The 17,908-nt window shown below is 45.1% G+C and overlaps 1 protein-coding gene across 1 annotated transcript in view; it reads left to right on the top strand.

The window, feature by feature from the left end:
* Positions 1-17,908, top strand: part of CARPB (Carbonic anhydrase-related protein B) — a 258,110-nt gene that overhangs the window by 236,790 nt on the left and 3,412 nt on the right. Inside the window, exons 7-9 of the mRNA XM_065430086.1 lie at positions 4,212-4,366; positions 13,921-14,052; positions 17,477-17,519. Of these exons, the coding sequence (XP_065286158.1) occupies positions 4,212-4,366; positions 13,921-14,052; positions 17,477-17,519 (330 nt within the window). The remainder of the gene's footprint in view (positions 1-4,211; positions 4,367-13,920; positions 14,053-17,476; positions 17,520-17,908) is intronic.

Raw genomic sequence — 17,908 nt, 5'->3', positions numbered from 1 at the left:
AGGAGTACGACTTCGTTATTTCCTACAAGTCCGGGCGTCGCCACGCAGATGCGGACTGTCTCTCCCGCTTTCCTCTGACGACGACGGAGTGTGATGAAGACAATTTTGATGACTGTTTTGCTTCCATTTCTTCTACATTCCCAGACTCGATGACTTTCAAAGCAGAGCAGGAAAATGATATTAGTTTGGAACCGCTATTTGTAGCCGCATCGCGTCCTGGAGCCACCGGTCGATTTTGTGTCCGTGACGGCCTGCTTTACAAGACCAATTATGCGGTTAAAGGCGCACGCTTCCTTCTGGTGGTGCCGCAAAGTCTGCGAACGGACATACTGAGAGCCATGCACAACGATGCAACCTCTGGCCATCTAGAATTCGTAAGAACTTTGAACCGGACACAGGAGCGTTTTTACTGGCCCAAAATGCGGGACACAGTCAAGCACTACGTCGCCAGTTGCGAACAATGTCAACGCTACAAGCGACCTACGACCGCTCCGCCAGGTCCTCTCCAACCTCTGCCGCCACCTTGCCTGCCATTTGAACAAGTGGGTATTGATCTTCTGGGCCCATTTCCCCGATCATCTAACGACAACCGATGGATGATCGTATGTGTCGACCATCTGACCCGTTACGCGGAAACGGCGGCCGTACCATCTTCAACAGCTGCGTCCCTTGCGACGTTTTTGCTTCGATTCATTATTCTTCGACATGGTCCCCCCCCCGTGTCATCATTAGCGATCGCGGTCGTCAGTTCGTTGCGGACGCCGTAGAAGAACTGCTTCGTCTCTGCAGTTTGCAGTTCCGTCATTCAACGCCTTAGCACCCTCAGACAAATGGGCTTGTGGAACGTACGAACAGAACTCTAACTAACATGCTGGCCATGTACGTATCTTCCGATCACAAGGACTGGGATGACGTACTCCCCTTCATCACCTATGCTTATAATACTGCAAAGCATGAGACGACCGATTACAGTCCTTTTTATCTCCTTTATGCACGTTCACCGCTAAGCTGCATTGACACTATACTACCGTTTCACTTTCAGAGCGAGTACTCTGTTGCCAAGACGCTTTGTCTTGCCGAAGAAGCCAGGCGTATCGCTCGTCTTCGCACTGTGGCATCGCAAGACCGATCGAAAGAGCGCTATGACAGCCGACACCAGTCTGTCTCGTACGCCAAAGGAGGCTTTGTGTGGTTGCGGACCCCGCAACGTAAACGTGGCTTCTGCGAAAAGTTTTTACCCCAGTACACGGGCCCATTCGTCATTGTAGATCGCTTGAGTGACTTGACGTACGTGGTGGCACGCGTGACGTCCGCTGGTCGTCGGTCTAGCCGGACCCAGTTAGTACATGTTGCCCGTCTTAAGCGGTTTCACCCTACGCTTTCCGAGTGATTTGGACTTGCCCAGCGGGCTTCGTCTGGCAACCGGGGATTGCTACGGCATGAGCCGGGCGAGGAGAAGAAGAAGACGTTAGCGTGTGCAGCCTCGGGACGCCATGTTTACTTCACCATCAATCTCGGTCCTTAAATAAAGCCTGTTTAACTTTAACCGTAACAATATATATATATATATATATATATATATATATATATATATATATATATATATATATATATATATATATAATACCGATATAGGCCTGCTGCCATACTCGGTTCGTTGTGATCTCGAGATTTGTATATGGGAACAACTTTTGCAATTTTAGTATTTCTGAATAGGAACTATTCTCTAGGGAATTAATAAAGAGGTGGAATGTGCGCACAAAGGGTATCGATATTTTTCTTATGCACTATTGTCTGGACGGAATCATGACTGGTTGCTTTACTCACCGACATTGTACTGACAACGGATTTGGTCTCATCGATAGAAATGACATGAAACTAGAATCTACTGCCGACAGCCATGCGTAAAATACCAGTAGCTGTTAACGATGGAAATATTCACCGAGGTTTAAACCAACATTGATGAAAAAAAATTGTTAAAATCGTTGGTCAGCTGCGAGGAGATGCTACTAGGGGCTACTCGCTTTTCTTAGCCTTATCCAGTTGTATCCGTCACAATCTTCCACTGTTGTCTTGTATCGCTTTTGTTTCGAGTGATAAGCCTAGTGACGTATTCCTTCTATGATATTTCAAACGTTGCAACAGATTTATTCCTGTAATACTTAAACAGGGCATCAAAGTATTGGTTCGCTCTGTCCTTTTTCCATTTATTGTCGCTCGCATAGTCTACGTGGACAAATTGATTTGGATACCTTCATACAGAAGTAACCCACCAGCCCACGGCAACAACAGAAATATAGGACAGTGGTTCGCAATGACATCACATAAAGGGATATTTTAAATGAACACTATAAGGTCTATTAAAGATGCAAGTTGACTGGTCATTCGTCTGGGAGTCGTGATAACATTTTTATAAATGGTTGAATGACTGGAGAATAAATACATAACCACTGCAATAATTACCCAATAAATCAATATTAATATCACCACAGATAACAATGGGATCATTTTGTATTGTGAGCGGGAGCAAAATAGCTTCCATTTCTGCAATAATTTTGCAAAGAGACGCCTTGGATGTCCAAATTGTTCTTTCCACTAGGTCTACTACGTCTCTCCTCAGTTCTTTCAAGCCATTTACAAGGCGACTGTTTTCTTCCCGATTTTCAACTTTGACACAGACAACGTCTTCCCTTAGAGCCACCAGTTAGGCCTTGCATTGCTCAGACTCATCGTTCATAACATCCATTGATGCCTTCATATTTCCTAGTTATCTTACTATAAACCCTTTTAAATCCTTTTTAACTTCTTCCTGCGCAAAAGTAAACCCAGCCGCTAGCCCAGCAGAGGCTTTCTCCAGGTCTTTTACAGTATCCGGTACCTTGTCTCCCATCTTGATAGCACAGAAGCACACACACTTAGAGCAAACCAGGAGCTAGAAGAGAGTTCTTACGAAGGTTTTATTCGTGGTTCGCGAAGGGGCACAGACGAAGACTAGAATAAGACAGGACGAGCGCTATCCTGTCTTCTTCTAGTCTTCGTCCGTGTCCCTTCGTGCTACAAAGAAAGACTATGCTACCGTACCAACTCACCCAACTGCCCATCCCTTTACAAGCTTTTATGAAAGAACGTACCTGCTTGGAAGCCGGGCAATAAGTAGGTGAATGGCTGTTCAATCCCAGTGGCTGCCCTGGTTTGCTTCAAAGTAGGTGTGCTTCATCCTGTCCTTTTTGTGGTCGTTCCCTCTGCGCTATACAAAACGGAGCCAGAGAGGGAGAGTGCTAAACGGAGAAAGGTAAGGAGTTCAAGAGGCGGAGTCCAAACAGACTTACAATTTGCATACCTTAAATGGGGGTTAATGGGGAATGAGTACAGAGGAATAAAATGAGGCAGAGCGTGAACACAGCCTGCCCACAAGAAGATGCGCAAGGATGTAGTTTTGAATGCGCGCAGGCCTGACTGAAATTGTGCAGTAGGCCTCAAGTCCTGAAGTGCGCGGACAAATGCCTAGACGCATACGTTTTGCTCGTGCACACGCTACATTTGCTGTGAGCATACCTGGATCGAATCGGAAAACATTTATTGGGCGCTAGAAAAGATATCTTCGCGGCTTCAGACGGCCTCTTCTATCTTCTGATAGATTAAACACCATTACTCGGCCTCACTACGCTGCCCGAGTCAGCGTCATGACTCCAGATAAACATGGTCCAAAAAATCGCTTAAATCGCCCGTAATATATCACACGCTCCTCTCCTGTACACGGGAGGTCAATTTAGAGTATGTTTTGATACTCTAAATAGTTCTAAAATAGTTCTGCAATAAAGTTTATTCACTCACTCACTCACTCACTTGCTGTCACAAGCGCTCGTACAGTCGAGTAGCCTTCAAGAAGGGCAGCATCGCTGATATCCCAACACTGCATAGCATTGCGTCCCTGTCGGTGCGCTTTGCAAATCGGTTTGAAAACCCCGGTACCTCGAAAACACGTCCAGAGTCTGCATATCGAAATATATAAGTTGAGAGGTCATGCCGCGAAAACATCAAATGTATTTCGTGAAAACATCGAACGCATGGCTTCAGCCTATCGAATGCATGCTGAAGGTCCAATGAATAAATCGGCGTGAACAGTGAGACAGACCTATACAATTTAGTGAAGAAGAAGCACCTCATTTTCACTGTTACTCAGTCTCTGTCCGCCACGTTGTTATTTTCAGGCCAGGAGGCGGCCATGAAGCACCTCTCCATCAAGGAGCTGCTTCCGGGTACGGACCACTTCATGACGTACGAAGGGTCGCTCACCATGCCTGGCTGTCATGAGACGGTCACATGGATTGTCCTCAACAGGCCGATCTACATCACCAAGCAGCAGGTATACATGCACTCGTGTTCTCACTCGCTGTCTGTTTTCCTCTGACTTCTCCATGTACGTTCGATTCCTTACCACCTATTTTCCTGCGTATAAAAGGTGCGCGTCGCTTCCTTGGAGATTTGAGAGAATACATGGTCCACCAACCACGGCAGCTAAGTGGCTATGGCATTGCACTGCTCATTTCACGGTCACGGATTCAGTCTCGGCAGCGGCGACCGCATTTCGATGGGGACGAAAGGCAAGAACGCTCGTGTGCTTATATTTAGGTGGACGTTACAGAGCCCCAGGTGGTAAAAATATAATGCGGAATCACCCACTACAGTGTGATTTCGACCGTAATCAGATCGTGGCTTTGTCACGAAAAAACCGTGGAATGCAAATTCGTTAAATTTATTCTATGATCCAACATGTCTTTCCTCCCATTTCTCTCCCATATTCTCTCGCCGAACCGCCATTGCAGCACGCATAATGAATGACTTTTGGAGTCCTTTTGACTTCGCGGCACATTTAAAGTGCAGCTAGCGGCGACAAGTTGTGACACTACGCTAGCTAGCTTCGAAGTTCCGGCGCGAATAAAACACGTGGTGACTCGGAGACGTGTTAAACTGCGAATTCATAATCAAACTACACCGTCAAATAGTGTTTTTCTCGATGCAGCCGAATGCCCTTTTTTTCCATGGAGCTCACACATTTTCATTTCACGACCTGTTGAACTGCTTCGGTCAAAACGAAACATCCTTTCTCGGCCGCAATCATTGCAACCTCTGCAATAACCCTTCCTCGCCTGCAACACAGGTTTCGTGGCATATAAATTGTCTGACTTCTCCCGTTGTGCTTCTTTCTGTGGCAGACGGCTCTATATAATACGCGGTAAAGTCTGCTCGCTAAACTAAACGAAGAAGACAAAAAAAAAAAGAACGAGGACACCTAAGCTCTTCGTATGAGTTGTGAATGCGAAAGCATTAATGTCCAACTAAACACCGCTGCGCGGTCTTTCGAGCTTTGCGCTGCGATTGTTACACCGTAGCGGTACGCGCTGCCGGAACCGACGAGCAGGAGCAGCCCACAGTGCCAACGCCGCATGCCACCGACGTCCGCGCGACAAGAGACCGAGGAAGCAGCAGCGGCCACCAAGGCCGGCAGGCGCACGTAGCAGCTAAGCACAGTAGGGAAGAGAGAGAGAGCGAGATAGATAGATAGATAGATAGATAGATAGATAGATAGATAGATAGATAGATAGATAGATAGATAGATAGATAGATAGATAGATAGATAGATAGATAGATAGATAGATAGATAGATAGATAGATAGATAGATAGATAGATAGATAGATAGATAGATAGATAGATGCGGACCGCGCGCCGGCTTCCGATAGCGAGACGATGGCAGGCACACGCGCGCGTCACGCCACTGCCCCACCGACGACAACCCTTCTCGCCGCGCGGCTACGCGTCGCAGTATCTGCTCCATCGAGGCGCGCTAGTGACGTGGCGTCGCGGCCAATGGGAATGTAGGTCCTGTTCCGCTGCTACAGACGCCGGCTTTCTCGCTCGATGGACCATTTGATGCTTTCGCATAAAAATAAAATGCGCGTACACAACGTGGCCTCAGTGGCCTTTCCTCTATCGCTGCCGATTCCCACCGTTCGTATATAACTCCGCGTACGCGTCGACGGCGAATCGGAGCTCGCCGTGTAGCGGCAACGCAACCAAGTTGTACCAGGCGCGCGCAGGCAGGAACAAGCGAAGGACTCACGCATATTAACAAAGGAGACCGCCTCGCGGCCGCCGCGCTCCTTGAAACAGGACGCCAGAGTAATTAGTCTCGCTGCCTCCAAGAGAACAAAAGCCCTCGCTAGTCCCCGGAATGAGCGGAGAAGGGGAAGATATCTTAACAGTGCCAACGCAGGAGGCAGCAGGTTGGGGGGCGAGGGGGGCCTCCTCCGAAACAATGTTCCCACATCCGCACCCCTCCCCCCCCCCCTTTATGCGCATTTTATTTTGTTTCTTTTCCTCGTCTCGCACAGCGCATCTCCTCGTCAGTCATGCGACCGACCCGTTCTTGGCGGTGTCGCTTTTTATTACATTGTGCGAGCAAGCGCGTCGAGCATTATTTCTTCCATCTCCGCGTTTGCACGCGGTAGCTTGTCTTATATGTTAGGCTTTTACTTTTTCTTTATTCCTCTCTCCCTCTCCTTTTCTTGCCGCTGTAGCGCACGTCGGGTCTCGTTCATATGCATGCGTGCCGGAACCGTGTAAGCCAATATCCGCCTGCGCGCAGCCTGTTAGGCTTATGTATATGCGCGGGCGGGAAGCGCGGCAAAATGCACGTAGCTGTCTTCTCGGCTTTCTTGGCCAGGCTAGTGGGGATAAGGGGAACGGTCGGGCGTTGTGTGTGTGTGCTCACGCGGAACTGATTTCGGTTAAAAACATAACTGCCCTCCGATTCCTCAACAGCAGCTAGCTCCAGCCTTATCTTTCTCCCTCCCTCCTTTCCCCCCAATTTTTTTTTTTCCGCGGCATTGGCACTAACGTAGCTTGTGGGCATGCAAAGAAGAAGGCAGGGAAAGGCTGCCCTCATTCATACCAAAAACAACGAGGCAAATGCTTTCCTGTCGTGTAATGTCTGGCACGCTGTGTACTGTTTCCGGCTTGTTTGTCTGCGAAGGATTTTCGTATCACTTCTCTCTCTCTCTCTCTCTCTCTCTCTCTCTCTCTCTCTCTCTATCATCTGCGCTTTTGGTTCCAGCTTTCCTGACACGGGCTCGCCACTCTCGTCTTCAAAGTTGGGAACGCCATGTCATCCTTAGCTTCCCCGAAAAAGAAATAATATTAAGCAAAAGTCCTTGCTGGCGTAATAACATCTCTTACGACAGCAAGACTGCGGTACTTGCAAGCTTTATTTTACTTTTCCTAGTTTTTTTTTTATCAGTAGATCTCCATGGCTTTCACAAGTTACCTTTCTTATTTTTGTGCCCGTTTTTAAATATTTTGTCACAAGCTGATGAGCTAGTTTAGTCCATTCTCTACTGGCCACTTTTCTTTCGCTCAGTCGTAAGCAGAAAGAAAACTACATCGCTACCACGCGGGCAACTTTTCTGAAACCACACAGACATAAACTCCGTTCTACATTTTTAAATCAGCATAACTCAACAGGTTGGCAGTAAAACAAAAGGTTCTCGAATCGTATGGAACGTTAATCATCAGAGAGAGAGAAAAAAAGGTAGCAAAGCTGGGAAAGGTGTGACAGCGGGCTGTCACGTGTCTCTTTTGTGACTGCTCTTGCTGAAAAAAAAAATCGTAGAGAGAAAGACAGCTCAATTATTCTTCGGCGCCCCTTTGAATCTGATACGCGGTTCATTTCCAACCTTATCCCTGTGCGTCACTTCTTTCTAAGACGAAAAAGCCTCTTCATTTAAGAATTGGAAGGCGCAAATGGATCGAGCGTATATCCTACTTATTCTGCAGCTGCCATTCCCGGCGATTTTTGACGTCGCGGATAAAGAGTGAGGGAATGGTGAAGCTATAAACACGCACTGTGTACCCTTAGGCGCACGATCCCCCAATTCACTTTCTTTCAGGCGCTGCAAATGACGAGGATTTCCTTAGATGTGACTTGGGCGCCACGCCCCGTCGCGTTCACCGAGTCTCTCATTTAGTCATAGAAACCCGCTTCAATCGAAAACGGAAGATTTTTGTCTTGCGACCAGCGCAGCGACAATATTTTCGTAGTCTTTCCAAATTTACCTTTATAGAAGAGGCATCGAGGTTGGAGTTTCAGTGTGGTAAATGTTATTTAAACGCCAAGAAAGAAAAAAAAAAACCTTCACAAATATGCGCTTCGTCGGTATCGACCGCTTGAATGGCACGATGAATATTCGAAGGCGAATGTCTGTAATGTTTTTTAAATATCGAGTGAACCGCAAATCAATCAAACTGAGATAGAGAAACAGCTACTAAGGTAGAGGTGCTGACGTTGCCCGAACTACTACGCTGCACTCTTAATACGGAAAACTTTATTGATATCAAGGTGGTGTAAGAATACAAACTCGAGTGAGCCGAGTGAGCGAAATCGAGGGAGCCGTGGGCCAACGAGGGGAAGATAAGTTTCCTCATTGAAACGTTCACGTCAGGGACACTCCTTGTTCGGCCACTGCTGACAAAATTTTATCAAGGGGCTCGTTTTCACACATGATTCGAACCGCCGCCGTTTTACCTCGAATAATGACTACGACCACGGGTACCCCTCTTACGTATTGGTTATTTTTATCTAGCCGAGAGGAAACACAATTCTTAGTAAAGTTTAGAGGGTCCGTATAGCATTGCTTCATAGGCCTTCCTGTTTGAAGAAGTCCTTGGGATCATGGCCATATCACCGCCATGCAAAAGTGCGCTCTAAAGCTTATCAAAAATGTATGCAGAACGGTTGCATTGTTAGACGCTAATTGTGGATGCACACGCACCACACGACTGTCTTTTCTAAAAGAGTATTTTGTTTATAAGAGTGTTTCCATTTTTGATTTATTTTAATTTTTGACATTGCAAGCACGGTTCCGAAACTAGTAGATCGACTTGCGCCCCAACTCAGTTGTAAGAGAGAGAGAGAGAGAAAAAAAGATTGGCAGTTTCGAAATATCGCCTTCAACAATTTAAGACATTTTGTCGCTCTCAGTCTCCACAAAACTGTCGTTGATCTTAAAAGAAAAAAACAAGAGAGAGAATAAAATCATCAGTATGCCAGATAATTGTACCCGCCACTTCAAAGGTCCGCCGAGGAATACACAGTTTCAAACTGCCGCACTCTTCCTTTCACGCAGCTGTCGCTATTAATTTCTCAAGATTCCTCTCAGATTACACACCAGTGCAAACACGTCAACGGAGTATAACACCAGTGCCAGAAGGATACAGCGGCGAGAAATGGCTGACCAAGTTGCCCCCTCCCCCCCCCCCCCCCAAAAAAAAAAATGAATGTTTAAAGTCATCGCCGCAAGTTCGCGCTATGGAGCGCTCGCCAATCTTGATTTCGCAAAGGGCCGTTTGCGGTATACGCAACGGCGCACATATCTGGCGCTTTTGTTCGGAGACAAATTTCGTGTCGTCTTGTAGTTGCTGTCCCAGCCCTACGGCGGGGACCCACACTCAGCCTGCGATGGCGCAATGTGAAAAGGATTCAATTAGAAAATTTTGAAGCTTGTCTCCTTATTTGTCACGGGAACCAAATAAGGAGCTCCCCGCTCCCCATTTACACATACGTCTGTTAAAATCATAATGAAGAGGACAGAAAAACCAAAAACAAAGTCAAAGCGAAAGGTGTACAGAAAGAAAGAGTGCACGACACTACGACATGTGTTGCTTCAGCGACAATCATTAAAAAAGAAAGAAGGAGAAGAAGAATTAAAAAGCAGTATTAAACGCTTCTTCTGAGAGACTCTCCAGAACACTATTTTGGGACCCAGCAAAATGGACTCTTGAGAAACGACAAGGCAAGCTGAAATATAATTGAGTCCAGCCGCTATAACGACGAAAAAAATCGCATTTTCATTATGAAAATATTTGCTGTCGCGACAATTCTTCGCCCATACTTTTACCAAATCTCTTTTCTCTTGTTCTTAGTCAACGTCTTCCCTGATTCTTCTTTTTTTGCCTTTTTAAATCGACAAAAGAAAAACAATTATGCCTTTTTTACCGTTAATGTTGTTGTTTTTTCACTTACTGGCATGGCGTGCTAGAAAATTTCAATTTTGTGTCTTCAAGAAAAGAGTAATTATGTGGACACTATATGAAACATAGATGTTCCGTTGATTTAAAGTTGAACAGAGAGTGTAAGTCCAGGCTGTCTCGAGCCTATACTTGTCTTCAGATATTAGAGGCACAGTGAACGTTTGACTCTCCTACTGTATTGTATTACCAGAAGATATACACGTGCGTTCGGAAATATTGGTCTGCGCGTGATTAAATTCTCGTTTGCTTTTTGTGCCCGTGTTCATTAACAGTTTCAATCTAAATTATCAGAGGATTATGGCTTGTCAGTGTTCCAATGTTGCATTTTGACTTCCATGCACGGAAATAATCAAGCGTACGCAGCTGCCCGATCTCCTCATGACGCAGCCAACTGCGTTGCCATTCCTCTTTCGAGAGCCGAGGCAGCTAAAAAACTATGCGGGCTTGCGCTTAACCTACCATTAGATCGATGGAATTAGTCCAACTTTACAAGCACACACCTCCATATTCTGGATCTCTAATTTGCGAACCCGTATTCCGCCTGTCCTCCCGCCATGTGACTGCGCCCTTCTAGTCCGTCTATGGCTTGGAGTAGCATTCTCACATGCGTGCTCCTTTAAGATCGGATTGGCCAATAGCCCGCTTTGTGACTTATGTGGGCGTAGCGAAACGATCACGAACCTTCCTTCCCAGTGCCTTCGTTTCAACCCGCAAAGAGCAGCGCTCTCGGCCACGCTAGACCAACTGGACAAGCGCCTACTCCCGGAAAGTAACATTCTTGGAAATTGGCCTGCATGTACGTCAGCAAAAAAAGTCGCTATAATGGCGTTGCCACGTTATTTAAGAGGCACCGGACTATGTGGCGAGTTGTCGCCGTGCACTGTGGGACGTCGACAGTATTGGTGGGACCATTGACGCTGTGTATGACTGTGCGACACCTTCGCTGACTGTGTAATAGCATCACGCAGAAACAGTTCTATGTTGCTGATTTTTTTTTTATTTGGTTCCTTGTGTCTCATCTCTCGCAGCGCCTTCCCCCTTTCCCCACATGGCAGCCAACCAGAGAAATCCTCTGGTTAACGTCTCTGCCTTTCTATTGCTTTTCCTTCTCTCTCTCTCTCTCTCTCTTGATTTGATGCAGCAGTTGCACAGAAAAGAGGCTTCATATTTTAATTCACTGAGTCATCTGAAGTGTACGAGGGAGCTATAATCATTCTTAGTGAGTCGTTACAAGTTTAATGGTGTAAGGCGATTGACAAAGGCAGGGTCAGTCCACGCCACATACGGTCACTGGTTAGGAGAGAGAGCTGTTACGCTATGGAACAATTACTGATGTTTTCAAGGCGAAAGACTCAGATGGCTCGTTGCAATGGTTCATACCTGAAAGAAAACAACGTCTGGTCCAGCGATGCAAAAAATATGAGTGATGCAAAAAATATCACCATCAGGAATTGCTCATACTCTCGTAAGCAAGCTAAGATGCAATGGCTGAATATGAATGAAAAAAAAACGAAAGAAAGAACGAAGGCATGAATGAAAGAAGGAACGAAGGAACGAAAGAAAGAATTAACAGAAGAACAAAGAAAGAAAGAACGAAAGATAGGAAGGAAGCAGAAAGACGGAACGAAAGAGAGAATGAAAGAACCTTTAGGCAGTGCACTGGGTGCTGGTATGTGTCCTTAAGGAGGTCGACCTACAGTGTCATTACGTTTACTTCCCACTGCGCCTTGCAAGAAGCCTGACCCCTGACGTGACCAGCAGGCTTTCGCCTTCACGTGTTTCAAGAGTGTAACATGTTCCAAACTTTCTTTTATTTTTCAACTGTGACTCATTCGCGTAGCCTTCGTTAAGAATTCATCGTTTCTGTACCTGAGCCTGACCTACTACCAATAGCGTCGACCTTAATCGCGTGTCAGCAACCCCTGCGATGCCCAAAAGCATTTGCATGACGCGATGCTTTTAATCGGAATTGCACAACGCGCAGTAGTACTTTGTGATTTCGAAACTCGACCTTTTCTTATTAATGTGCGTTGTGTGCTCAGACGTTGCGCGAACTCAGTGCACGCGACCTGTTCACTGCACTCTACTCCATCTACCACACAATTACCCTCCACAGCGAAAAACCACTGACTCAACGCTGAGTAAGTGGACTATCGCGCGTAATCAAGAGCATCGTACGCGTAACGCGAAGACGTGGAATTGTTCCGCACTTGCAGCAAGTTGTTCATCCGCTTTCATTGTCATTAATGAATCATTTGTTTAATTCAATTAGTGAGTACAAGTGACTTCCCCTATGTTGTCCGTGGTGTCTTTGTTGACTTCTCATGATAGGATTAATAAAAACCGGACCTCTCGGTTAACCCCCCTTTCTTCTCGTTCTGACTCAATGCTGGCCACACATAAAAATGCATGTTCTGAAGTTCCGTAGAGGCACCTGACGACGCGAAGTTTTAGGATTGCTCATACATACATACATACAAACATACATACATACATAATTACATACATACATGCATGCATGCATGCATGCATGCATACATACATACATACATACATACATACATACATACATACATACATACATACATACATACATACATACATACATACATACATACATACATACATACATACATACATACATACATACATACATACATACATACATACATACATACATACATACATACATACATACATACATACATACATACATACATACATACATACATACATACATACATACATACATACATACATACATACATAATAATATTTGGGGTTTTACGTGCCAAAACCACTTTCTGATTATGAGGCACGCCGTAGTGGAGGACTCCGGAAATTTTGACCACCTGGGGTTCTTTAACGTGCACCTAAATCTAAGCACACGGGTGTTTTCGCATTTCGCCCCCATCGAAATGCGGCCGCCGTGGCCGGGATTCGATCCCGCGACCTCGTGCTCAGCAGCCCAACACCATAGCCACTGAGCAACCACGGCGGGTATACATACATACATACATACATACATACATACATACATACATACATACATACATACATACATACATACATACATACATACATACATACATACATACATACATACATACATACATACATACATACATACATACATACATACATACATACATACATACATACATACATACATACATACATACATATGTAGACACGTACCCTGTCTAGCACTATAAAAGGGAACACCCAAATCGATTTCAAGCGTTTCAGCATACCACTGCCTTGAAAGTATCCTTAGGAATCTAGAAACTAATTTAGGCCGCATTCACATCGGTGAATAGAGATGTCACGCGATCGATTGCAACTAAAGAAGTGGAGGGAGTCACTGCATCCGACGTTCGCACCGGCAAACGCGACTTGCCCATCGCCCCACCGAACTGTCTTGCGATTGGTGGCGTTTGCGTCTACTCGCACCGCCATCGCCACGCAAGATAAGTGTTAGCATAATTCTGACGTCCTTATTTTGCGTCGTTGATTGATTCCGCAGCTTTACGACTGAAGTGGTGGGGCTGAAAAAATTGCCAGCGAGCGGCACAGTTCCTTTTCTACCAAAGTAACCATCTGCGACCGTCGCTTAGCGACCATCGCCTTGCGACGCGTGTGGCTGCACCGATTGCCTTCGATATGCAGTCGCAGCATGCGAAACAGCCTCTATAGTCGTATGACCTTTGTGAGCCAGCGGTATGAATGTTGCCTTGGTGTTGCTCTTTAGTGCACCTTCCAGTTTTGTGCTCGAGTCGACGGCGATGCCGACAATTTAATGCGGCTCCTTCACCCACACCATTCTCTCGCAGCTCTACCTACTGCGAAAGCTGATGCAAGGTGACGAGCTGAACGCCAAGGCTCCGCTGTCGGACAACTTCAGGCCCACACTTCCGGTCAATCAGAGGCTCGTTAGAACCAACATTGACTTCAAGTGGAAACAGGTCAGTGAGTCCTGCTCCGCGTTTCGTTCGCGATGTTGTGGTAACTGTATATAGTTGGCGCGCTGAGCGTCAACTACGTGGAACGCTTTTCCGGCGTCACTCTCGCGTCACGTTGCGGAGCTTAGGAGCTTCTAGTATGACACGCCGTGCAATGGCCGCGCAGTATTTTCATTGTGTTCTGTTGGGTTTAGCGATTATTATTATTATTATTATTATTATTATTATTATTATTATTATTATTATTATTATTATTATTATTATTATTATTATTATTATTGTTATTATTATTATTAAAACGTGGGAAAGGCTGAGGGAGCCGTAAAAAATGGACGCAGCATGAAAACAGCGAGAAGTAAACATGGAATAGGACAAACCAATATGTATGCATTGAAAGATAAACAGGGTAATATCACCAGCAGTCTCGAAGGTATAGTAGAAGCAGCGGAAGAATTCTGTACTGACCTGTACAGTACCCAGAGGAGCCACGAGGAAGCACTATAGAACAGGTTGCAGAGACTCCTTCTACCGATGATTTCTAGCGATGAGGTCAAAAGAATCTTGCAAGACATGAAATGGGGAAAGGCGGCAGGGGTAGATGGAATAACAGTCGATTTAATGTAAGGTAGAGGAGACATAATGCTTGAAAAACTAGCGGCTCTATATACGAAGTGTCTATCGACGCCAAGGGTCCCAGAAAACTGGAAGAATGCAAATGTTATACTAATCCACAAAAAGGAAGACGTTAAAGAATTTAAAATTTATCGGCCCATTAGCTTACTCCCAGTATTATATAATATATTCGCCAAGATAATCTCCAATAAAATAAGGGCAACACTGGACTTTACGCAATTTAAGGGAACTGGTAGGTTTCAGGAAGGGATACCCTAACGTGGATTACATCCATGTCATCAATCAGGTAATCGAGAAATCCGTAGAGTAATATCAGCCTCTATATATGGCTTTCATAGATTACGAAAAGGCATTTGATTCAGTAGAGATACCAGCAGTCATAGAGGCATTCCGTAATCAAGGAGTACAGACCGCTTATCTAAATATCCTGGAAAATATCTACAGATATTCCACAGCTACCTTAGTTCTCCATAATAAACGCAATAAGATACCTATAATGAACGGGGTTAGACGAGGAGAAACAATCTCTCCAATGCTATTCACTGCATGCTTGGAAGTATTCAAGCTATTAAACTGGGAAGCTTTAGGAGTAAGGATCGACGGCGAATATCTCAGCAACCTTCGGTTTGCAGATGACATTGTCTTGTTCAGCAACACTAAAGACGAGTTACAACAAATGGTTGAGTGCCTTAACAGAGAGAGTGTGAGAGTGCAGTTGAAGATTATTATAGAGAAGACAAACAAAATCATGAATAAGCTGGGCAAGTGAACAAACGTTCAGGAACGCCAGTCAGCCTCTAGAGTCGGCGAAGGAGTACGTCTACCTAAGTCAATAACAGGGAACCCAGATCATGCGAAGGAAATTCACAAAAGAATAAAAATGGATTGGAGAGCATACGGCAGGCATTGTCTCCTCCTGACTGGAAGCTTGCCATTGTCACTGAAAAGGAAGGTGTACAATCAGTGCATTTTACCGTTGCTTATATATGGGGCAGAAACTTGGAGACTGACAAAGAAGCTTGAGAACAAGTTAAGGACCACGCAAAGAGTGATGGAACGAAGAATGCTAGGCATAACGTTAAGAGACAGAAAGAGAGCGGTCGGATCAGAGAGCCAACGGGTATAGCCGATATTCTAAGTGACATTAAGAGGAAAAAATGAGGCTGGGCAGCTCATGTAATGCGCAGGTTAGATAACCGGTGGACCATTAGGGTTAAAGAATAGGGGCCAAGTGAAGGGAAGCGCAGTCGAGGGCGGCAGAAGACTAGGTGAAGCGATGAAATTAGGAAATTCGCGGGCGCTAGATGGAACCGGTCGACGCAGGGCAGGGGTAATTGGAAATCGCAGGGAGAGACCTTCGTCCTGCAGTGGACATGAGAGGCTGATTATTATTATTATTATTATTATTAGTAGTAGTAGTAGTAGTAGTAGTAGTAGTAGTAGTAGTAGTAGTAGTAGTAGTAGTAGTAGTAGTAGTAGTAGTAGTAGTAGTAGTAGTAGTAGTATAGAAAACATCTATACAAATTGAACAGAGAAAAAGAGCAGGAAACAGGCAGGCAACTGCCACTGGAAGGGGGGCACAATGCCTGCCTGCTCTTTAGGAAAGAGGGGACAGAAGCATAAAAATGGAAGGATACGAAAAAGGGACGGAAAGAAGAAGGAACGAACAAGATGACAGACCATGCGCAATTTTTAAAATAAAACAATGACAAAGGAGCATGGTATCACGAACACAAAATAAATAACTACTGTTCAAAGGCGACAAAGGCGAGAAAGAACTCACATTTTTTACTGCGAATACAGCGCGACTATCACCTGCTGTTAAATAGACATTTCTGTACCTGACGACGCCCAGCTGAATATACGTCGGACAACGCAATCCGCGTTGCGAATTCACTTAGGAGCTAATTACGGCTGTGTCTGCATCTCTTAAGATAATTGTGTATGCGATGTGCGAGAGAATCATTTTCTTTGCGAAGGAAAAGATACGCTTTGCGATGTGGTACCCGCGGTGAATATTTAGTGCGGGAAGCAATTAGGAGTAGCGTAGCAAATTAACAAAGTGCTGTGGACATTAAGAGGCGGCCCTTGCAAAAGAGTACCAGTAATCTGAAATGGTCGTTGTAAGCAAAGTAATAAAGATTTTTATCTGAGGCATTGCACAAGTACAACCGAATTCGGGCCGATTTGGACACTGGAAATTCCTTCGCAAAATTAAAAATCAATAAGTGCGCTAGGCAGCGTCCGTTCTACACATCGGTAGCGGAGGAAAAGGAGGAGAGATCACGTGAACAGCGCTTGTCATGAGAACGTCATGCTGTTGAGAAAGCCTGGTGCGTCACTATTTTCTTTAGGAGGAAAGTGGGACAGCTCCGCTGTTTGTTGGGCAGTAATTCTGAAGAGTCGAATATCTATGATAACAGCTTTCTGTTGACGTGCTTAAAGAAACTCGATTGGACAGTTTGCACATAATGAATAAAGCCCGTATGATAAGTAAATATCTGGGCTTTCTGCTCAGTTATTGGTAAATTTGCCGTCAATGCCAAATAGTTGTTCACAATCGCTTCTATGCTATCATTAGCGACTTTTTAACTGTGTGCGGGATCTTGCGATTTTTCTGATACTTCAAAACTTCGCTTACTGTATTCTTTATTTTTTTTCTTTTATTTTTAGCCCCGCATGGGAACCTGCAATGTACAGTTACAATGAGTGTGGCTGCTCACAGCCTCTTATTTTGCCTACCGTGATAAACATTACCGCAAATGCCTTACATTTATTATAAATTGCTTTCCAGGGCTCCAACTGCCCATCCATGTACAAAAATATGTATTATCAAGGTAAGTGAAAACGACCATAAGAATTTACTAATTTCATGTACGAGCACTGTACATATTACACCGCACGGACCTAAGTACCACACTGTAATCCGCGCATTCTGTACTCTTGTCCCTCAAGGAAGGTGCCTGTGTGGAACTTCGGGGTAGAGACATTCGCTGAAACCCCACACTGCGTTGCCCCGCTGTTAGTTTCCTTTTCCTTCATAATTTTCAGCATTAATGCTAAACTGGTTACCAGAAAACTCTGCAGCTGGTCAACCCGTTATTCGAAATAGTTTCTCTGATCGTGGCCATTACCTTTGTTGCGCAACACGGATGATGTAGCCCTTTTCCGATGTCATATCATGGAGGCATGCTAATCTGGTCAATGCTCATGTTAAGAAGGAATC

Source organism: Dermacentor albipictus, chromosome 3 (genome assembly GCF_038994185.2).
Source record: "Dermacentor albipictus isolate Rhodes 1998 colony chromosome 3, USDA_Dalb.pri_finalv2, whole genome shotgun sequence".
NCBI classification, from domain to species: Eukaryota; Metazoa; Arthropoda; class Arachnida; order Ixodida; family Ixodidae; genus Dermacentor; species Dermacentor albipictus.
This window is presented reverse-complemented; position numbering and strand designations above follow the sequence as displayed.